This window comes from Protopterus annectens, chromosome 4.part0 (assembly GCF_019279795.1).
Source record: "Protopterus annectens isolate FY-2018-M chromosome 4.part0, PAN1.0, whole genome shotgun sequence".
NCBI classification, from domain to species: domain Eukaryota; kingdom Metazoa; phylum Chordata; order Ceratodontiformes; family Protopteridae; genus Protopterus; species Protopterus annectens.
The window spans coordinates 121049174-121073509 of NC_056733.1; the positions used below are offsets into that span (position 1 = coordinate 121049174).

Consider the following 24336-nt stretch of genomic DNA (forward strand, 5'->3'; position numbering starts at 1 on the left):
GTCCTTGATCCTTCCCCTTCTACCTCCCAAAATTTGTAAGCTATGGTAATCTACCTCTATAGCCTAGGCTACTGCAGCACTGATCAATATGAAGAACATAGTACAGTTGTGTAAGTAAACCAGCAATAACTGTAGAGGTTCAGATGATCGATGCTGCAGTAGCTGCTGCCCCCCCCCTTTTTTGGTGTGTTGTTATGCCAGGGTGTGGATTTTTATTTTTTGTTGTTTCTAGCATTGTTCTTTCAGGGCTCAGCCTCCCTCTCTCTGTTGGCGCAAAAGCTGTGAAGGGCTTTGCATACAAACCTGTTTAGTCAGCTCAGCTCAGCTCGAACTGACTGGCTGAATGGGAAGGTGCCTTGAAGCTTTGGAAGCTGTCCAGCTGTTATATCCCATGCAGGATATAACCCATATAGCTTAGGCTACTGCAGTGGTGATCATTCAAACATTTACCATTACTGTACATTTGCAGATACAACTGTACTATGTTCTTCCTATTGATCACCACTGCAGTAGCATAAGCTGTATAGGTATATTTACTGTAGCTTATAAATTTTGGGAGGTAGAAGGGGGAAAGGTCTTTGAACCCTTGGAAACTGTACTTTATATATGCATTTGTTTCTACAAGAAAAAAATATTATATAAGTAAGGTAAGACACTGCATATGCAGTTAACATTTCTGAAAACTAATACAGTACATTAGAGACAGATGCCTAGTGGAATACCATTTAAACAACTTGTGCATGAGGTCCCATGACTATTGAGAAGTGGCTACTAGGAAATCTTTTTGATGTGAAAAGGAAAATATTTTCTTAATAGCATGCCTCCTGTGATATTTATCCTGAAAAAGCATCCGCACAGAACATTTTTAAATTACCAGACTTATTTAACAAGGGCTGGCACATTCTTTATTGAAGCTCATCTGTCAGTGGAGCCCACTTTGAAGTCCATCCCCACAGTTAAAAAAAAGTTTTTGAAAGGAGTCTCCCTTTTGAGTCTGCAAGTAGAACAATTTTCCTGTTTTGGACCTCAGGTTTGTGATTTTAAAGCTTGCTTTTGTTGCATTTTATCCACCCAGTACAGCTACAGAATTTCTGTCAGGGAACACACTGTTTCTGGGAGCAGCAGTAGCAGCTGAAATAACCTATGATCTTCAAGCTCTGATGTGTAAAGAACTTTACACAGCCTTTCATAGACATGACTTGCTATGAAGGATTAATCCCTTTGTACATGAGGTAGCTTTGAATCAGACCATTCAGTGTTCAGCCCCCCCCCCCCCCCACTCCCAGGAAGGAGGAACACTTTTTGTGCAGATGATTGATGTGCATATACAAACTCAGTACTGTACTGAGGGAACAGGACTTCAGAACAGGTGTATTTTTCCTTTAAAACTTAAAAAAAAAAAAAAAAACAGTATCTTGGACTTCCATCCATACCTTTTCCAAGTAAAAAACTACACTTCCATTCTAGCAAATTAGCCTGTTTTGCCATTTCAGTTTTCTAGGGCATGCTAGTTCACTTACTCTAGCTTTGTGATCAGGGCATGCACTGCTGTACTACTGTTCTCATCTGTTATGAATCTTAGTGCAGCAGTGATCCTTAACCAAAAACATATTATAATTCCGTGAACAGCTTTTCATATTACTAGATGCAAAGAAATACAAAGTCTTACTGTTTTTGTAATATCGTCTTCCCAGCAACCTTCTGATTCCACTCCTGGAAATCGTGGGTCTCGCCATTTTCCTTTCATTCCCTTTCTCACATCTGTGGAGAGGAGTATGTCTGTTGGCATGCCCCATGACTGCATTGTAGGTCCAGACTAACAGGCACACTTGTTATCAGTTCTCTCTCTCTCTCTGTCTCGTTCTCACACAGAAGAGTACTAGAGATGGTATGAGTTAGTCTAATTCTCTGTGCAGCATCCAGTCTCACTGATGCTCTCAGCACAGGAAGGAGACCAGTCTTGCACTGGGGATGTCTGAAGCTCTGAAATCTGAGCAGGTGGGATGATATTTATCTGTGTCTCATTCCTATCCATTATCAATAGTGTTGCAGCAGTGATCCTTGCCCTTTAGTCTATGCTGCTGTGGTGAATTGCTTACATAACCAGCAGCATTTCATTGTCCTTTAAAGTTTAGGTGTCATTGTATGCAGATTATTGTTCACTGTTGTTTTCACAAACATGTTGCGTAATGCTGTGACTGTCTTTGTTTATGCAGTTTTTTTTTTTTTTTTTTTGCAGGCCAGCAATGGGCAGTGGTACCAGATGAATGACTCCTTGGTACATGCTAGCAATGTCAAGGTGGTGCTAAATCAGCAGGCCTACATGCTGTTCTACTTAAGGTAAGTCTTCTCAGACTTTGTGCTGTAACATCTTGTGAGATGAGGTGAAATGGAGCCATTTCCTGTTGAGATGAGGCCTGGCAAAATGGAGCCATTCCCTATGAATCATAAATATTTGTGTTAAATATTGCATGTAATCTAATGTTGAGAGCTTGCAGCACAGTATATTGGTATGATATGTATTTAATCACCTGGTCCTTTCTCTTTGTGGAATACGCTGCAGGAGAGTGTAATTGTTTTTATTTGTTAATTGGGTCGATTGTTTCCTGGGTGCTCCCCCCCTCGCCTTGCCCGCCAAACATCAGATCTTCTGTTACCTACCTACCCATTGTTTCATTTAGGCCAGAGTAGCCATCATACAGGCAGCCACCAGCAGGTCTGTATTTTTTTAACTTCTTTATTTAATTATTACTTAAGACATAGGCAGACGTACATTAACAGAAAAGAAAACAAACCATGTTAGCATTTTCCTTTTACATACACTATACATTACATATATTTTCTTTCTTTATAACCATCATCAACCCAACATTACATAATTTGCTCAATTCCTGCCGTCCCTTAGTAATCACGCCTCTTCCTCTGAACATTATTTTGCATGTACTGTCCCCACACTTTCCATTTACTTCTGTGCAATTTGCTCTTTCCCTTTTGTAAAGATCCTTCTTCTAGTACTTCTATCTTTTTGATAATATCCAGTACTTCAAATACAGTTGGTTTAGACCTTGATTTTCCTCTTTTAGTAATTGCCAAAAGAATTGTACTTAACAAGGCCTTACTGTGTCTAGGCAATTCAGATACAGTGTCCCATCTCAAAAAATAATTTCCTTCATTACACCCAATTGCTCACACACAATTTCTGAGAGTACTCTGCAGGGAATTTCCAAAATTTGCCAACTCATTACACTCCCAAAACATGTGTTCCCAGTTGGCTTATTCCCCCAAAGCACCTGCAGCATTTGCTGCCTTCCTGAGGAGAAATTCTTTGAAATTTACTCGGGGTGTAAAAATAATCATGTAAACACTTCCTAGCAAAAATGCTAAACCTTCTGGACTTTGTGGTGTTCTAGCGAGCCATGCATATATCCTCCCATTGCTTTTCCAGTCTCTCTTCCAATCTTTCTAACCCCCTCTGATCGGATTTTGTAGTTATCATGCAGTATTTTATATACCCTACTAATTATTCCTTTTTAACACCAGCTTCTGTTCTAGATTCAGCTAAAATCTCTACCTGGGATTTTTTTTTTACTTAGGATTCCCTTATCCCTTTCTCTTTACCTATAATCTGTTATCAATCCCTGGTAAAGAGGCAGAATGTCGCATGCAGTCCAGACTTTGTCTTGGCCTCATCCCACTGTCACCTTTTCCTTTTTTAGTTATTAGTTACCAGTAACTTGGTTCCTTGACCAATTTTGTCCAGTAAATTCCAACCCTTATTGCCTATTTTCTGTATTCTTACTTGCAGTCATCCCTGTTGGCAAAATCTCCTTTCTCTATTCTCATATTGGCTTAGTTCATAGAATATTTTCTTCTGCTGTATGAATCTAATGTTTTTATGGTGGTTGTTCCTCTTCTAAAGGATCTAGGTTCAAAATCCCACTGTCTCCTTATTTCTTGAATTTCTCCTCTGCTTCATCAACAGCTCTTTCCACTTTGGTTTATAATCTTCTGCTCGTGTTATGAGCCTTTACTGTGTAGCTCTAAAATATCACTTCAAATCAGGTAAACCTAAACCAACTTGTTCTTTTGGAAGGATCAACATATGCCACTTAACTCTTGTCCTCTTCCTTTCCCAGATAAATTCCTTCATCCCTTTATTATTGTCCACATCGTCTCCTCTGGTTGATAAAAGTATACCTGACCGGTACATAAAACTAAAGGGACTAAAAGCATTTTCACTCTTTCTGTCATACTATCCATAGCCATAAACAAGAGCTACCATTTTCTTATTTTTTTCTTTCATTTAATCTCTTCCCACATATCCTTTAACTGCCATAACAGAAGCCTTTTTAATCCAAACTCCTAAATGCTTCATCTTATGTCCCCATACATATGTTTATTGCTGAGCCAATTTGTGTTTGGATATAATATGAAGATAAATTAATTTTATATCCCAAAAATACTTAAAACTGTCTCAAAATTTTCCAAAATACCAATATGTCCTTTTCTGGATTTATCAGATACAAAATAATATCATCTCCAAATAAAGCAAACTCTTCTTGATTACCATACCAACTATATCCTTGCATTTCGGAGTCCCTTATTTTCTTTGCCAGTGGCTCTTTAAATCTAAAACAAATTACAAAGGGGAAAGAGGACACACCTGCTTAATTCCTCTGTTCAAACACAATTCTCACTTTAATTCTAGCCTCTGTTCCTTCATATAGCCTCCTGATTAACCTTATTATTGTATTTGGCTATGCAAATGCTTCCATTGCCCAACTGATAAAATCACAGCTTGCTCTGTCATATGCTTTCTGTGCATCAAGACCCACCAGTAACAGTGATATTTTCTTATTCAGCTTCCCTCTGGATCGTTATTGTTCTGTTAATGTTGTCAGATGTTCACCTCCCCTCCACAAAACTGCAGTGATCCATATCATTCAGTTTTGGCAACACCTTTGCCATTGTTTTAGCTAGTATTGACATAAACACTTTATAATCATGGTATAAATTGAAATGGATCTATATGAAGCCGAGTCTGATGGGTGTTTACTGTCTTTGGGTAATATAGCCACCACAGCTTTCTTCCAAAACATTGGTGCCTCCCCTCCTTTTAAAATACTGTTAAATAAAATCTTCCAGATCTTTATCACTTTCTCCTGTCCAAACTTCCACAGGAATATGGTCTGTTCCTGGAGACTTTCCTGCACATTGATTATACATCCCCATTTTTTCTCATCTTCTCCCATCTTAACTATTGGTTGTTGAGTCACATCTGCCTCTGACCGTAGCATAATTAAGTTGTCCACAAGTGTTTCCAGTTGTGCTCTTTCTTAATTTCCACCTTCCACTGCTTTATGCAAATTTCAATGAAAATTTAAAAATATCTCAAATAACCTCTATGGGATCTCTGATGATTTTTCTTGTTATAATGTAGGTTCCCCTATGTTTGGCGACAACCTTTTCTACTTTCTGTTGCTTAAGTTGTTGTGCTGTTACTTCTCAAACATATCGCTTTCTCTTTTATTTCCCCCTATTTTTAAACTCCATTTTCATTTTGCCTCGCTCACTAGCTATCCTGTCTTAATAGGTTCATAGGTAGGTACTATGCTATTTGGCCCTAGGGCGTATATAAGCCTAGCCAGAAAATTACCTTGGCTTTTGCCACCCAAGAAAATTATTTTTCTGTGCCCCTGTCGAGCAGAGCCACAGAGGTGATCCCCAGGGTGAATATCGTATTTCCCATCCAATCATCAAGATTTTTCTTGAAGAGTGCTAATGAGGAGCTTTGTTTGATATAGAGAGGTAGTTTATTTCAGAGTATGGGAAGTCCCTGGGACATGAATCTATCCCTCCAGCTTGTTCTGTGTGTTGTGGTGACAAGGTTTAGGTCCCTAGAGAGTGTAGCTCAGAGGGATTGGGGTTTCTTTAAGTGGAGCATGTCCAACAGCTCTGGTTTTTGACATAGCTTTGTATGTTAGGCAGAGATCACCTTTGAGTAGGCGATATGCGACGGAGTAAAGCTGGAGTTTTTTTAGACTGTCTGCATAGGGCATCTGTTTGAGGCTGGTAATCCTCTTTGTGATGTATTTTTGCGGCCTTTCCAGTTGTTGTAGATGTCTTGTGAGGTACATACCAAAAGGGGCTGTGTACTCTATAATGGGTCTAATGAGTGACGAGTAGAGGGGAACAATGACCTTCTTTTCCTGGATGAGAAATGTATATCTTGTCTACTAACTCTCAAATAATTTCCAGTTCCCATTCCTTAAATTTCTTTCTTTTTAGCAGGTAGGTGGGAAAGTGCCAATGTTTCATTTACATGACCTGAAACAGTTATTGGATAGGTATCGAAGTTTATAATCTAGTCTAGCACACTTATTGTACCTTAGGGAGTAATATGTAATTTCTGAGTTCCTGCTACTGAATTCATGTCTCCCATACCAAATATTTTTGTAACTTTCTTCTAAATTCTACCCTCTTTTGTTATATTTTCCCTTCTTCGTCTCCCAATCCATCGTCACTGTTGTTAATCAAGTTCCAGTCCCCACCTGTAAGTAATATTCTCTATTAAAAGCTGATTATCTCTCCCTACATTTTCTTAAGTTCTATAATAGCACTTTTTGATGGAATATAAATACATGTTAGTGTAATCCTCATCTCTTGCCAACAGCCCCTTACTAACACAAATCTACCATTATTGTCTTTTTCCTGTTTTGTTACTGTTGGAGACCATCTAGTAATCAGTGTTATTACTCATCTTTTTCTTTGCCCCTGATATTCTGCTGAACATCCATCCTGAAATCCTTTCTTTGTCAAATTCGCATGGTCATTTCTTTCAAAATGTGTTTCCTACAGCATTGCAATTTGCACTCTGCCTTTATTAATACAGTTCAGTAATCTTTTCCTTTATTTCTATATCTGTAAGGCATTTATATTCCAAGATAATATGCATAGCATAGCCATTATCATTAAAAGCTATTGTTCCACCTAATATACATGACAGTTTTTTAAATGTTTATGTCCAGCGTCTGTCTTACATGCACACACGGTGTGGCAGGATAATCTTATACATGGTTGTTTCTTATCTCCATTTGAACCTATGTTGCTTTTTTCAAGACTTTTTGTTTTAATGGCTGTCCTGAAACAAAAAATGAAATTCATTTTCAGAACACCTTTTGTTAACTTAGAAGAAGCGCACAGAACTATGTACATCTTCAAAAAATGAAGATCTGATCTTGTCATCTTCATTTGTTCATTAACCTGTCGGTCTCTGTTCTGACCCTCTGAATGAACTCGGCCATTTCACTAGCTTGCGATTTGAAGCTTGAGCTCCTCCTCCCTACCCATAATGCCTCTTTCACCCAAGTACCTCAAATCTCATTTGCCACTTGTCAAACAAGCAGCAAGGTTTCTTGAGCTCCCCATTTCAGTACATTCTTTTGCAGTAAGTTTGATATAAAACTTTTCTTCTTTGTCCTTTATCTTCTTCCTACCTTTTTAGCTGTTCTGTAACAGAGTTTGCTAGCTTTTCATTCAGGTTTCTGTCCACCATAACCTTTCCATCCTTAACTTCACTTGTCTGTTTCTATTAAATAAAAAAAAAAAAAAAAAGTCTTGGTTTTGTCATGTCTGAATCTTAAGTCAGACAGGGCTGATAAGCCCTTAGGTTTCAAGAAGTACGGGCACAAGATTCCCTTGTCTGACGCCCACAGGGAGTGCTTCTGTTGCTTGGGGCCTTCTCGGTTAAACAGTGACTGTTCGGTCTGTGCGCATTTCCACCCACGAGCCTTGCCAGACCACCATTAAAGTTGATCCTCAAGGAGTTGCTGCCGCCTTCTTCCCTTCTTACCGTTCCTTCTACTTCAGGGGCTCAGACCCCCTCCAGAAGGCACAAATAGGCCCGGGAAGCAAGAAAATGTTCCACAGACAGGTCTCCTCCTTCTCAGCCAGAGCCTGTTAAAAAGGTGCCAAAACTGTTGGAACCAAAGGCTTTGAGCCTCCTCCTTCAGTTCCTGCTATTGCTTCTCCACCCCATACGTTAGTCCCTAGTACAGGGCCAAGCATTTCTGCTCAGAGATCTTCATTCCAAAAAAAGATCTCCAGACCCACTTCCACATCCTTCCCCATCAGGTCTCTTCGTAGTCTATCGGGTAAGGACGTTGGTAGATCGATGAGGCAATTTCTCAAAGCACAGATTCAGATGGGGATTTTGCCTGCTCTGTCCCCTTCTGGATCCGTAGGCTTTCCCCTTTCTATCCCTTGGTTCCTTTTCAGATTTGACCTTAGGTTTTGGAGTTGTCTGTTCCATTAGTCCCAATAACCGAGGCGTAGGAGCCAATAGTGATCACATCTTTACCTCCAACTATTCTCCAACTTGTTAAGTGCCTACAGTGTCTGTTCTAATTGTGTATCAGAGCCATAGCATCGATGTCTGTACGGGGGATGTGACTTTGACTCTTAAAGTTTTCGGATCTGTCACTTCACTGACTACCCCTTCAGAATGGAAGGTTCAGAGGCGCCGAGGGATGTCCGTTTTGGTGGCCTCGGCCCTGGGAGGGCTGCTGTCAGGTGTTCTGAGTCCTTCTGCCTTCAAGGTGGTAGAAAGGGTCTACTCCCACACTGGGACACCCTCAATTCTCATCCACGTGGAACCTCTCCCTGCCCTCTTTCTCTGAGTCCTCTCTTCTACCATGTGGGCAGCCAACCCCAGGATGCTTCCAAGCTGTCCAGTCTGTGGAACTCAGAGATCTTCCCACACTTGCCGGGAACATCCCATTAAGGAGATTCCTCGGAAGAGACTGTGGAAGAGGAGGCACATTAATTCCCCTGAGGAATCTGTTACCACTAACACTGATATTGAGGAGGGGGAGGGGTCCCGAAGATCTCCACCGGACGATGTCTCCTTTGGAGACATCTTAGAAATCCTCTGCCAAAGAGGTGGATGGTCTTCCCAAAACCCTTTCCCAGAGGAAACAGTGCTGTTGGAAGCTTTCAGGTCTAGCCCATGTACATCCTGGGTGTCTTCCCCTACAGACCCTCTCATTAAGTTGGTGTCTTCTAGAGCATGAAAGTAACCAGACACAGTAGAGTCCATCCCCAAGTGTGCTGACAAAATTTTGAATGCTCCCTTCTGGACTAATGGTATTCTCATTGATGCCATGGTTGTTGCAGCAGTCACCAAAAATGAGATTGCCCAACAAATCTTCTGTGTCCATCCCAACAAGGAGTCTAGAGCTTTGGACAGATATGTTAAAAGTTTACTCCTCTGCCACTTTTACATTGAGAGTGCTTAACTACATTTCCTGTTTTATGAGACTAGAGAAGGAAGGACCTGGTTAAGTAACTCTCTAGCTCTGCCCCGGGTCCATGTCTGCAGAGGATCAGAAGGTTTTTTTCTTCCAGAAAGGCCACCCTCCAATCCCTGTCTAATGCGTCCATGAGACTGATATCCTGTGCTGCAGAGGGTGCCTCAAAGGCAGCCAGTTCCGGCATTGCCGTAAGTCGTAATGCCTGGATGCGGCTGTGTGACTTGTGGAACCTTTCAAGGCATCCTTCTTCAGTGTGCATTTTGATGGATCAACCTTTTTTAGGCCCACAGTTCGGGAGACAATCAGTTTTTCTACCCCCCCAAAGGTCCTTCTCCAGAACCAATGTGGAAGTAAAAGCATGTGGTTCAAGAAATCTCAGCATCATTTTTAGGATTCTTAGGGAGAAATTTCCTCAAAAGGCAGAAGGGGAAATAGCCAGAATGGTAGATGGCACCCACGAGGGCAAGGGGGGGATCTGCAAGAACCAAGGGTCTCGAGAGTCCTTATACAGACCTTTACAGCACTCCTGAATGGTTGCCTTACTGCCTTTCTCTGGAGGCAGTTGGGAGGGTGCTTTTCCTTGCACCCCAAATCCTGGGAAGCCATCACAAATGACTGATGGTTACTAAGGATCGTATCCAGAGGATACACTATTCCTTTTTAGAGACACCAAGGCAAAAGTCTTTCCTTCCTGGTGTTTCCCCCAGAGGGAGGTTGCAGCCATAGAAGTCGCAAAATTGCTGTGAAAGAGTCATCCAGGAGCCCCCCCCCCCCAATCAAGTCAGATCAGGTGTTCACTCCAGGTTCTAGTTGGTGCCCAAAAAGACAGGGGTCTTGACGCCAATTCTGGACCTGACTGCTGAAAAAATCGGTAAAGAACATAAAGTTCAGAATGGTCACGGTTCAATCCATCTTACCTCTACTGAGGATGAATGAGTGGATGTGCTCAGTAGACCTGGAGGATGCATACTACCAGATCAAGATGGACAGGTGCTCCAGAAGATATCGTTTCAGGCTAGGAGCCAGTCATTTTCATTTCAGATCACTCCCATTTGGTCTCACCACAGCCCCCAGGTGTTCACCAGATGCTTGGTGGTGGTTGAGCTCATCTCAGGCTGCAGGGATTTCAGATATTTTCCTATCTGGATGACTGGCACTTAACTGCTCCAACCAGGCATGTTCTCTTTTAGGCCAGGGATCGTCTGTTGCAGCTGGCACCACATCTTGGCATAACTCTCATCTTACAGACATCCCAGCTGAAACCAGTTCAAGTGATACATTTCATAGGGGCCTGTCTGGATAAAACAGTTTCTCGGGCTTGTCTCACAGTGGCTCGAGTGTTGAGCCAACGCCTTCACGTCAAACAAATTCTGGCCATATGAAATCCCCCTGCAAGTTTGATTCTCAGAGCTCTTAGGCAGCCACAATACCCCTTTTGACCACAGCACATCTTCACATGAGAATCTTACAATGGACATTAGCAGTTCAGTGGTCTATACACAGAAATCCTCTAAGTCTTCCCATCAGACTTTCCAGAGTATGCAAAGAATCTTTGTTATGGTGGCTTCACTCTGTAAATGTTACTCATGGATGACCCTTCATTCTTCCTCCTCCAAATGCCACATTGACCACGGACGCCTCCCAGATGGGGTGGGGGTGGGGCATTATCTGGGTCAGACGGTTCAAAGTTTATGGATGTCCCAGGAGACCAAGTTTGCAAATCAACATCCTAGAGATGAGAGCAGTTCTTTTGGCATTGCAAGAGCTATACGGCTTTCTTCCTTTAGGGACAGTACAGATGACCAATATGTCATTGGTCTTGCACATCAACAAACAAGGAAGATCCAGGTTTTACGCCGTTTGCCGAGAAGCTGTGAGAGTGTGGCAATGGGTGATCTGTACCATGCACTTCCTAGTGGCAATCCACATTCCAGGAGAGTCTAACATCCTACCGGACACGCTCAGCCAAGTCCTATTGATGCCTCACGAGTGGTCTCTGAACCAGCCCACAGCAAATGTGATCTTCCAAAGATGGGGTTAACCCTGCTGTGACCTTTTTGCCTCCCCTCTCAACAGCAAATGCAGCAGGTACTTTGCCTTGATCCCTCCTCAGGAACACTCACCAATGGATGCTCTAGTCCATGCTTGGCCTCCCGGTCTGCATTTCCCCCATTGCCATTAATTCCCAAGTTCTTGCAGAAGGCTTTCAGGTTGAAGAGGAATGTAATTTGCTTTGCTCCCTTTTGGCTTTCTTCCAGAACATTGGTGCTTCCCCTAGTTTTAAAGTACTGTTAAATAGTCTTCCAGAACTTTATCACTTTCATCCCTCCAAACTTCCACAGGAATATGGTCTATTCCTGAAGAATCTCCTGCAGATTGATTATACATCCCCATTTTTCTCATCTTCTCCCATCTCAACTGTTGGTTGTTGAGACTCATCTGACTCTGTCCTTAGCATAATTAAGTTGTCCATAAATACTTCCATTTGTGCTGTTTAATTTCCACATTCCTCTGCTTTATGCATATTTTAATGAAAATGCCGAAATATCTCTAATACCGCCATAGGATCTCTGATGATTTTCCTTGTTATAGTATAGGCTCCCTATGTTTGGCAACAACCCTTTCTACTTCTGTTGCTTAAGTTGTTGTGCTGTTCCTACTTCTTAACCATATTGCTTTCTGTTTTATTTCCACTCTATCTTTAAACTCTATTTTCATTTTGTCCCACTCACTAGCTATCACATCTGAGGAAATTTATATCTTAAATAACTAACTCTCGAGTAATTTCCACTTCTCATTCATTAAAATTCCTCTCTTTTTGGCAGGTAAGTGGTAAAGCACCATTGTCTCTTTTGCATTACCTGAAACAGTTATTGGATAGGTATCAAAGTTTACAATCTAATCCGTATGTTCCTGTGTAATATCATTTCTATCCAGTCTAGCCCAGTTATTGTACCTTGGGGAATAATATGTAGATTCTGAGTTTTTGCTCCTGAATTCGTCTCTCTCATACAAAGTATTTTCATAAATTTCTTCTAAATTCTACCCTCTTTTGTTGTATTTTCCCTTCTAGGTCCCCCTGATCCATCCTCACTGTTGCAAATCAAGTTCCAGTCCCCATCTGTAAGTAATATTCCCTCTTAAAAGCTGATTATTTCTCCCCAAATTTTCCTAAGTTCTATAGTAGGAGTTTTTGATGGAATGTAAATACATGCCAGTGTAATCTTCATCCCTTGCCCAACAGCCCCTTACTAACTCAAATCTACCATTGTCTTTTTCCTGTTCTGTCACTTTTGGAGCTCATCTAGTAATCAGTGTTATTACCCATCTTTTTTGTCCGTGATATTCTGCTGAATATCCATCCTGAAATCCTTTCCTTGTCAAATTCACATGATCAGCTCTTTTCAAATGCATTGCCTGCAGCATTGCAATTTATTTGCACATATTAATACAGTTTAATAATCTTTCGTTTTTGTCTATACCTGTAAGGCATTTATGTTCCAAGATAATATGGATAGCATAGCCATTATGATAGAAAGCTATTGTTCTCACCTAATATACAGTACACAACAGTTTTTTAAATGTTTATGTCCAACATCTGTCTTACATGCACATGCTGTTTGGCAAGCTGATCTTGTACATAGTTCTTTCTTACCTCCATTTTGAATGTATGTTGCTTCTTTCAAGACTTTTTATTTAAATGGAAATCTTCAAACAAAAAACTAGATTAATTTTCAGAACACCTTTGCTAACTTACAAGAAACGCACGGAACAGTATGCATCTTCAAAAAATGAAGTTTAACCCTCCATATAGGAGCAATTGACCCACATCAGCACCTTCAGGCATTACATAGAATAAAGTTAAGGTTACCCATGCTAAAACACATTACAGCCTGTGTTCACACTTACACCAATTGGTGTTTAATCTTTTTTTCCTCTCTATTTCCCTTTCAGATATGAAAAACAGCTTATATGATTTCAGAAAACTTTAACTTGTAGTCCTAAGGGGAAAAGCACTGGCTATCTTTAAATAAAACTAAACTGTATTGTGATGTGTTAAATATATTAAATTATTCAGGCTTCTAGGGAGTCTGCAATCTTATTCACTTCCCATAATTTCCAACTTTATTTTTTCACTGAACTAGTTGCCATTGTACCTCTAAATTTTGCATTTCTGTCAGCAAAGAATGCTCAGAACTCTCAAGGTTAATAACTTCCACCTGCAAGACAGTTTTGTCTCCATGTAAAAGTGGTCAGCATTGAGAAAAGAACAGCTGACATCTCTCTGTGCATGAAGGAATCTTTGTAAATTTCACTTAGAACTGAATGTGCAACTACCTTCAGCTACATACATCTTAATTCCTACTGAGAAACAGCAGGTTTATTCTTTGATCCTAATCCCCATCTCTAGTGGCTGGTAGAGCACCTTAGTCTTTGTGGGGCTTCTTGTGCCCTCTCTTTACATGTGTGTGCTGACACACACACACACACACACACACACACACACACAGGCTGCCATTACCAGCTTAAGACTATGAGGCCAGTTTCCCTGGTCACAGACATTTCAGTGCATTTTAAGCCTCCTCTTGCATTGTGGTGATCAACTAATGAGAAGACACCTCTTCCTTTCCCATATGGAGCAAGCTAACAGTGGCTGTTCATTGCCTCGACCACCTGCCTGTTCCAGCACCTCTGTAACTAGTCAGGGTTGTGTTCCCATACTCTACAGATTGAGGTTTAAATGGATAGATATTTGATCCATAATGTTATCCTTTTTTCAGCCATGCTCAGGACCAGAAGGAAGCCAAGATTAGGTTAAATGCAAAACAGTGAAATGACATAAAGATTTGTTTAGCATTTATGTGGAAATGTGTGCATAATATGCATACGTACTCTTGTGCTTTTTAATACACTGTGGTTTGTTTCCTTTCCTTTATTTTACTTGTTAATTAGTTAATTGGACTTGTCATTTGATGCTTTTCAACTACAACCTGAGCTCCCAACAGGACATATACATTAAGTATAACAGTAGGTGTATATTTAAGAGAAGAGGTAAATATGTGCTTAGTATTGCAGTTAACAGAGTTGATGACAGACGCGCGCACACAAAATGTTATCAGGTATTTCCTTGCTATTTACAAAAAATGAAAGATTTCCAACAACGAAACCTTTCATAAGCATGTAGAGCATCTTTGTAGTAGATGTGCAATAAACAGTGTGGTAAAAACTTGAGTGGAGGCACCAATTTACACTTTGGCTTTAAAATGTGTTGACTTAACATAAGTAGTTGCTCTTCTAGGCTTGCTTTAAAGCAGCGGTCCCCAACCACCGGGCCGTGGATCATTTGGTACTGGGCAGCACAGAAAGAATAAAAACTTTAGGTGCAGAGTGAAACAAAGAAGTGTGTGTGTATGTGTACGAGTGTGTTTCTGTCTGCATGTGAGTGAATGTGTGTATGAAAGCAGAATGTATGTGTGTGGAAGCAGAAGAGACTGTGTGTATGAGAGCGTGAACTGTGAGATCGATCGAGCCATTATTTTACACTCACTAAGCAGCACTTTTGCTTAGTGTAAAATAAAAATAAATGAAACCGAAAAAGTGTGTGTGTGATCCCTGGCAGCAGAGAAGATACAGACCACGTTTTCCAATAAATTCCTATACTGTAAATATAAGTAGTCCATTCACAGAGAAATGCCGGTTTGCCGTAAAATGTCACCTGAACTTAACAGCATTTTGAATTATGTCATTAAAGTTATTAACCACATTGAAGTACATGCCCTTAACTCGAAGCTGTTGTAGCAGCTTTGTGAGGAGATAGACGTAGAGCACAAATGTCTTCTCATATACAGAAGTTTGATGTCTTTCTAAAGGTAGATCACTGACCAGCACGTTTGAGTTACTAGAGCCGCTCCAGAGATTCCTTTTAGAAAAACAAGTCACCACTGGCAGCACATTTCAATAACATCGAATGGATCGCAAAACTCGCTTACTTGTGTGACATATTCAGCCTACTCAACAAACTCAATCTGTCACTTCAGGAGAGAAGGACAACTGTCTTCAAGTTGGCAGATAAAGTGGCTGCATTCAGAGCTAAACTGGAACTGTGGGGGCAGCAAGTGAACATAGGGATATTTGACATGTTTTAAAAATTAGCAGGGATTTGGAAGAGACTGAGCCTGGGCCTTCATTCTCCCAACTGGTGCATGATCACCTGTCTTTGCTTTTAAAAGAGTTCGAGTGTTACTTCCCACTGACAAAAGATCTACGAACTGGGAAGGAATGGATTCATAACCTATATGTGAACATGCCAGGTGAATCGACTTTGTCAATGCTGGAAGATGATCAACTGAGACTGGAAATGACAGTGCTCTTAAAAGTACATTTGAGACAACATCAGCTCTGCCAACGTTCTGGATTAAAATCAAGGCGGATAACCTGAGATCTACACAAAAGCACTGAAAACCGTGCTTCCATTTCCAACATCCTGTCTTTATCAAGCAAGGTTTTCTGTAGTGACAGCAACCAAAATGAAATTGAGCAGACTGGACATAAGGAGCACACTTCTGGTGTCATTGTCTCCCATCATCCCTAGATGGGACCATCTTGTTGCATGGAAACAAGCTGAGGTTTTCCACTGATTCTGCGTTATGGTGAGTTGTATTTATCATGCACTTTATTATGTGCATGCATTGGCCAGTCCATGGCAAATTGTTTTACATGAAACCAGTCCATGGTGCACAAAAGATTGGAGACTACTGCTTTAAGGCATTTTGGTCTTGATTATAGACGTCACTCAGTAACTCCTTGCATGTGGCCAAGCCAGTCTTTGTGAAATAAGTGCTTCACTGCTCTTGCTTCTGAGAGAATAATAAGTTGTTCTAACAGCTAGATTACTGTATGTGTACTTAGTTAAAGTTTGATAGTTTCATAAAGGAAGGTGTTTAGAAAATGGAGAGTTAATCTGCTGCTTTCTTGCATCCAGTGGAAATGTTCTAAAGCACATAGTGGTGTACTAGAAGGTCTGACAAAAGGACAAAGCAATGGATTTTAATTTTCTTGATTTATAGTAACTGGGAGTTACTGGTAGAATGAAGTACAGTGATAGAAAACCAATATTCTAATTTCAACTTGAGTATAATCCTTACCAAAGCATCTTTTTAATTGAGTTAGAGTGTTATCTACTATTGTTTCTTTGTGAACTATAAAGGATAGGATATCAGAAATGAGGTATATATATATCTTGCTGGTTGATGTTCGGAGTCAGATTGCATAGGGGATTCTTGAAAATCAGAAGTAGTGATCTGATGTTAATCATCATTCATTCTTGATGAATGGGACTCTTCTGACCCCTTGGAACTGGTTCGGATGTTCTACAGCTTGTCCCAGCCAAAAACTCTCGAGCTAAGGCTCTACCCACAATGCCTCTCTCTCCATTACCTCAGGTCTCATTTACCACTCTAAAAATAAGATGTCAGCCAATACTCTCCGCTAAGTGCCTTTATTTATATTTATATATATATATATATATATATATATATATATATATATATATATATATATATATATATATATATAAATATAAAAACTCTATTTTTGATTAACACTTTATCATTTTGAAATATTAGATATTTCTTTTTCTTTCTATACCCCTGAGTGTGTGTTTTTTGCATTAATCTACCCCCTTTTACCTAACCGTATTCTTCGTTACCCTCGTTGGCAACTTGTTTTCCCTATCTCCTTTTGGTAACTTTTTGATACCATTGTTGGTATCTCTTCACCTTTCTCTCCATTGCCTTCTTTACCCTTCCAGGTACTTCTGAATACCATTGTTGGTATATATATATATATTTTATTTTCCTGGCTTTCCCTTATCTGTGTGTGCCTGTGTGTCTTGTATTTAAAACATGGTGGATAAGCAAAAGGGCACGTCAGGATTCAAACAGTGTCAGAACTGTGGTAGAAAGATACCCAATTCAGATGGGCGTCTTCCCTGTGTGTACTGTCTGGGTGCGCCTCACTTACGAAATTGGATGCAAGATCTGCCAGGGATTCAGGGCCCCTACTCTGGGAGAATGCTGCAATAAGTTTATTCTAAAAGGATTGTTAAAATCCACCTTTGAAGAAGCCCTCTGTAAGGCAGAGTCATCCAAATTGCTTAAATCTGAGTCAAAAAAAGAAAACACATTCTGTGCCGACCTCACCATCTGCACAAGAATTAAAACCTCATAGGTTGCTGGTTTCTTCCGTGTCTTCAGAACCGAGGGCTAAGATTGCAAAAATGACTGAGGAACAACCTTCGGCACTGACTGCTAGGTCCTCATCGGTACCGAAGGTACTTGCACTGATACTGACTACTTTGGCGCCTCTTCTGGACCGACTGTTTCCTCTACTTCTCTCACCTTTCACTTGGTTCTGGCTTCCCTTTCTGCTAAACAGCCTATGGTGCTGAGAGTCGAGACATTTCTACCTCCCAGGACTAAATATTCCCCTTTTGTAGACCCATTTTTGGATCAACTCCCCAGTCTTTCATTGATAGGCCAGCATCTCCCTCGGGAATTTCAATCCGTTCTTCCAGAAATCTTTCTGACTAAATTGGTGGACCAGATTTTGGCGGCTAGGGGTCTTCCTGCACCTACACAGACTTCCCTTCCGGAGCAGAGGCATATTCTCCCAGGACTCTACCGGACTTTCCTCCTCCGACCTCTTTCCAATATTTGGACCCCACCACTTCAGCTATCCCAGTACCAACTGTCTCAGTTCCGACAGTAGATCCTTTCTCAGTACCAGGGTCGTCTCTGATGTCTTCAAAACCATTGGATCCGATGCGCACTCGGGACTGTGGTTTGGCTGTTGGTTCCAAGAGCTTCACTATGGTTCCGGATGTTAGTATGGGACCGTCTTTGGCTCTCGGGCCCTGGTGATTTCAACCCCTTCCCCTGCTCCTATTTTGGAGGGTGGCTCTTCGGAGCGGGGTGTGACCACCATTCTGAGGTTGTCTTTCTCAGTTCTGGGCTCCCATCCCTCTTCAGGTAGGCCTGCCTTCCAGATCATGGAGAGAGCTTTGGCCTCAGTGGGCTCCCAGCTGGCTTCATCTACGTCTGAGTGTCACATTTTTGTATCCTGTGGTTCACAGCTGTCACAATCTATTAAGTCAGGACAGCAGGCACAGAAGCTGCAAGACATTCCTGTTCAGGGTCCCTCTTCTTCTGAGTCTTACTCAGAAATCCCCACTGAGGAATCACCCCGTAAGAAGACTTTCAAGAGGAAGCACCTAGATTCTCCAGAAGAATCTGTCATGGAAGACACCGAGTACGATGAAGAGGAGGGTTCATCCCCGATCACCCTCTGAAGATGTCTGGAGACATCCTAGAAATCCTAAAACAGAGGGGCGATTGGAAGTCCTCAAACCCATCCTCTGAGGAATCTGTGTTCTTGCAAGCTTTTTCTGCCTCCTGGGTGACCCCCACCCACTGACGACCTCAGTAAGTTTATCATACAGCGGGTGTGGAAGGCTCCTGATTCCATAGAGTCCATTCCCTGCAGGCCAGATAACATTTTGTCAGCCCCAGAAGACCAGCCACATTGGGGAAAGGGTTTAGGAGCAGATGCTATGGTGGTGCTGGCGCTGACCACCAAAAAGGAACTTGCCGAGGAGAATTCTACTGTCCATCCTCCCAACCGAGAGTTTTGGACAATGGACAGGTTTGGGAAGCCTGTCTTTGTGTCATCGACCTTCTCTCTTGGGTCCATGAATTTCATGGCACATTTCACTAGACACCAAAGGAATCTAATAACTGAGCTTTCAGATAGCAGGAGCTGTGTCTGGCAAGGTACGGGATAAAGTTGCCTCTCAGCTTGCCACCCTGGAGTCCATTTCAAACTCGTTCATCTTGCTCATTGCTCATGCAGCCGAAGGAGCATCTAGGGCAGCAGGTACAGGTGTTGCCATAAGGTGCCACATCTTGATGCGCTTGTGTGACTTTGCGGAGCCTTTCAGGTCTTCCCTTTGTCAACGCTCCTGTTGATGTTTTTTCTTTGTTTGTCCCCAAAGTTAGAGGCACACTAGCCAGGTGTGAAAAAGATGGAAAGACCCTTTCTGCTGTGGGCATTCAGTTCTCTACTCCTCAACTGTTCTATTCTGGAAATCAGAGGAGTGAAAAAATGTGGTTCAAGAAATCCCAAGGGCCTTTCAGGACCCATGTGGTGATTACTTCCCCCAAAGCAGAGGGGGGAGTTCTAATGGAAGACACCTTCCCTGTGGCAGTGGGAGTCCACATAATTCTGGGCAACCTACCAGTGCTCCTGAATAGAGGAGACCCTGACTGCTTACCTCTGGAAACAGTCGGGGAAAGATTTTCACTGCACCAAATGGCTTGGCTCATGATAACTTCAGATATTTGGGTGCAGAGAATTATCACCAGAGGTTATAAGATTCCCTTCAGTCTCTTACCAAAGGCCCAAAAGTGAATATCCGATGTTCCACCCAATCAGAGGGATACAGCAACAGTGGAAATTCAAAAGCGGCTCCAAAAAAGTGTCATCCAAGAAGTCCTGCCAGACAAAATAGGATCCAGATTTTACTCTAGATTCTTTTTAGTGCCAAAAAAGACAGGGGACTGGAGATCATTATTAGATCTCAGCCTACTGAACACGTTTGTTCAACAAACAAAGATCCAGATTATCACAGTTCAGTGTATCCTTCCCTTTCTGGAGAAGAATGATTGGATGTGCTGTATAGATCTTCAGGATGTGTATTACCACATAAAGATGGACAAATGCTGCAGAAGGTATCTCCACTTCCGGCTGGCAGACAGTCATTACCAATTCTGAGTTCTGCCCTTCGGTCTCACCACAGCCCCCAGGGTGTTCACCATATGCATGGCAGTGGTAACAGCTCACTTGAGGCTATGAGGATTTTGAGTGTTTCCATTCCTAGACTTGCTCCTGACCTGCCCCTTCCAGGCATCTACTGCTTACTACCACACACTTCATGCTGCACCTCGCCGAGTCATTAGGCATCTCAATCAACAAGGAAAAGTTCCATATGATTCCTACACAGGATCTAGAATTCATAGGTGCAAGACTAAATGCATTTTCTTGTATAGTCTCTCTTCCTCTCCACAGGCTACAGAAATTAAGGTCGCAGGTTCAGACAATCATTTCCGGAAAGAAGGCCCCTGCATATCTGGTACTTCAAGCTTTGGGAACCATTGCAATGACAATAACCGTAGCACCCCTAAGAAGCTGTCATAGGCTGTTTCAATGACTTTTGGTGACACAGTGGTCAATTCTTTCTCCTCCGATGTCTCATCTAATCCTAATAACAAATCGTTGCAAAAAGGATCTGTCCTGGTGGATGAAGTCAGAAGAAATCTTATGGGGCTGCACCTTTTCTCCCCTCTCCACCCAAAGCCATAGTGATCATGGACGATTCCTAGACTGGGGCAGGGGGCATTAATCTGGGAAAGACAGTACAAGGCACTTGGTCCTGGCAATAGGCCAATTTGCACATCAGCATCCTAGAATTGAGGGCAGTGCTTTTAGCATTGCAAGCCTTTCAGTCTGCCCTTCCTTCGGGGACAGTTGCAATCCAGTCAGACCACATGTAGGTAGTCTGGTACATCAACAAGCAGGAGGGAACCAGATCCTTCCCCCTGTGTTGGGAAGCCCTCAGGATTTGGCAATAGGCTCTCACTTCCAACCGCTTTGTGATAGCAACACATATCCTGGGAAACTCCAATGTGATTGCGGACAAACTGAGCAGATGCATCCTCCTGTCTCGCGAGTGCTCTCTGTCACAACATAGCGATGAAAATCTTTTGTTGTTGGGGCCATCCTTGCTGCGTTCTTTTCGCCTCGGCGATAAACAACAAATGCAGCAGCTATTTTTGCCCTAATTCCCCCTCACAAGGAGTCCCCGAGAGAAGTACTCTTCCTTGATTGGCCCCTGGGACTACTTTATGCCTTTCCCCCTACTTCACTGATTCCCCAGTTCTTGAGGAAAGCCCAAAGGTTGGGAAGCAAAGTGATCCTCATTTCAACCCTTTTGGCCCCGTCAGTTCTGGTTCCCCTTCCTTTGGCCTCACCTTCTTCACTGTCCTTTGGTTCTGGATCCAGTTCCGGACCTGCTGTCTCACCCACAGGAGTAAGTGCATCCCAGTCTCCAGAATCTCAAGATGATTGCTTGGTATCTATAATTCTAGTAAGTGCCAAATAGAACAACTTACCTTCTTCAGTACAAAAGATTCTTCTAGCTTCCCATAAACCATCCACTAGGAAACTCTACCTTAGCAAATGGAAGAGATTTCCAATTTGGGCCAATGCAAACAATATAGACCCCCTTTTCAGCATCAGTTGATAAGGTCCTGGAATATTTAGCTTCATTATCTGAACTGGGAACTTCTACTTCCACCATCAAAGTCCAATTAGCAGCTATTTCCAATTTTCACAACAGATTTGATGACCATTCCGTGATATCTCATCATGTATGCAAAATCTTTGTTAAAGATGCTTTACATCTAAAACCCTCATTCAAAGATCCTATCACGCCATTGGATTTGACTGTAGTACTACATTCTGTAGATTGACACCCCTTTGAGCCAGCAGCTACTTGCAACCTCAGATTTTTGTCTTGGAAGACCCTCTTCCTAGTGGCTATCACTTCTGCCAGGAGAATTTCCGAATTACAGGCTCTGTGTGTGAAACATCCTTACATCATTTTTCACAAGGAGAGTGTGTCACTAAGAAACCAGTTTGTCCCTTTCCCAAAAGTGGTATTAGAATCTAATAAACCAGTCTATAGACTTGTCTGTCTTCTTACCAAAATTTTCAAATGAAGGTGATTACTGCTTGCATCTGCTGGATGTCCACAGACAGTTAGGTTTCTACCTGGACAGAACAAAACTGTCTAGAAAATCAGACCAATTATCTGTATCCTTTTCAGGACCCACTTTGGGTAAACTGGTCTCCAAGGTTAATTAATCAAGATGGTTTGGGATTGTGTTACCTTTGTCTACAATCTGAAGAAACTCAAACTACCTGCTCCAGTCAGAGCATATTCCACGAGATCTGTATCTACTTCAGCTGTCTTTCATTCCAAGGCCTGCATGGAAGAAATATGTGTAGCTGCAACATGGGCAACTCCTCATACCTTTATCACTCGTTACAAATTAGATATGGTCTCCAGGGGAAGAGCATCCTTTGGATCTATGGTACCCAGGAATATCCTTCGATAGGGCCACCCGAGGATCTATAGTAGCTGGGGACTCTGTCCCATTCATGAAGAATGAATGAAGATTGACAACATCAGATGAAGAAGTTATGTCCTTACCATAACGTTCCATCTGTGTTGTCGGTCTTCATTCATTCTTGACATCCCATCCACCTGCCCCCTCCAAAGGACTTCTGGAGGATCGGATCTTTGTCCTGGGAGGTTTGTAGGGTTCTGCCTTAGACGGGGCTTCTGTCTTTTTCCTGTACTTAGACTGCAAACTCGATCTGAGGTAATGGAGAGAAGGGACATTGTGGGTGGGTAGAGCCTTAGCTCGAGAGTTTTTGGCTGGCATGAGCTGTATAATAGCCGAGCTGGTTCCGAGGGGACAGGAACAGAGTCCCATTCATCAAGAATGAATGAAGATCGACAACATAGATGGAATGTTATGGTAAGGACATACATTCTTTTTTCTGCTCACCTTTGGGGGAGTAAACAACATTACTCTAGATTTCTTAGGATTAACTGAAGTGTTTTTGGGAGCCCATTTCTGTAAGCTGTAGAAATCTCTAAGGTGTATAGCAGGACAGAGAAAGCTTTTTCACATTACAGTTGGTTATCAGCTTGTGTTGATATGTGTAAGGAAGTGAGGTCTCATGATATTAATAGCAAACATATTAATGGACCGAACACGGACACTGCAAATGTAAGCACCGCACCTGCCTTTGACATAGTTTAGTCTTCACTAACTTTAAATCTGCAGTTTGTCAGGTAGTTTTGTAAGTTAAGCTATAGTATTTGTGCAGAAGTTGAAATTTTTAAGCTTGGCTAGTAAGGAGGAATGATTTAACTTTTGAATGCTGTTTGTGTTTATAAAAATGCATGTTTTAAAGAAGTCATTGTTTAGGTTATAAACTCTCTCCGTTATTGTTTATAATGCTGTTACAGTGCAAAAACCTTAAAGAAAACATGAAATGACTATCAGACAAAAGTTATTTGTTTATGTAGTCAGATTATAGATATTTTTACAAAGATTTTTGCTGGTAGACATAGGTTGGTAATCAGTTTGTAAATCTTGTAGGGAGGATGAGCGAGACTACTTTGGACAAAGATAAAATGACTGTATGTTTGAAAGAGTGTAGTTCCACTTATTGAAAGACTGTAATATGCTAATGGATTTGTTAGTTAGGGAAGCTGCCAGCCATGGAGAAATGGGGTGAAACCTGCTGACATTTTGCCCGTGATTTTTTTTTTCTAAACGTTTTACAGAGATATTACACTTGTGTGCTATAAATTTCATTTAAGTAAAGGATGAGGGTTGATCTCAGCCGGGGTGGGGGGCTTGTTGATGCTGTTGCATTTGATAGTAGGTTATCCATGGAGGAAAGTGATTGATTTTAAGGCTACAGATAAAGATGATGCCTGTAAATATTTTTTTTGTATACACGTCAAACAAAGATTTGGGGAGAGAAGCATGAAAGGCTGATATTGATATGGTTTTCCATTACTGTTTGGTTGTTGGCTATGGGGCAGGTATGTGCCGTGTTTTTTCTATATGGGCCTGTGGGAAAGGCTGTTTTCTTCTGTGGATTCTTGGTTGATGAAGTACGATAAACTTGGTTGGGATTTGTCTCCCTGTGTATGGATGTCAGTCCAGTCTGTTATAGGCATTGAAAGCCTGATTCCTTAGTTTTTGAAATCAGTTTTCCCATTCTAACCTGGGGGTATTTAACCATCTTGAAAGATAGGTCAGTGGTCAGTCAGGCTGTTTGGTAGAACTAACCTATTAAGAAAAGCAGTGGCCAATACTGACCA

General features: G+C 41.6%; 1 protein-coding gene across 1 annotated transcript in view; it reads left to right on the top strand.

Moving 5' to 3' along the window:
* The window catches only part of LOC122800225 (ubiquitin carboxyl-terminal hydrolase 36-like), a 1786736-nt gene that overhangs the window by 777375 nt on the left and 985025 nt on the right, over nt 1–24336 (top strand). Inside the window, exon 11 of the mRNA XM_044069718.1 lies at nt 2240–2340. Within this exon, the coding sequence (XP_043925653.1) occupies nt 2240–2340 (101 nt within the window). The remainder of the gene's footprint in view (nt 1–2239; nt 2341–24336) is intronic.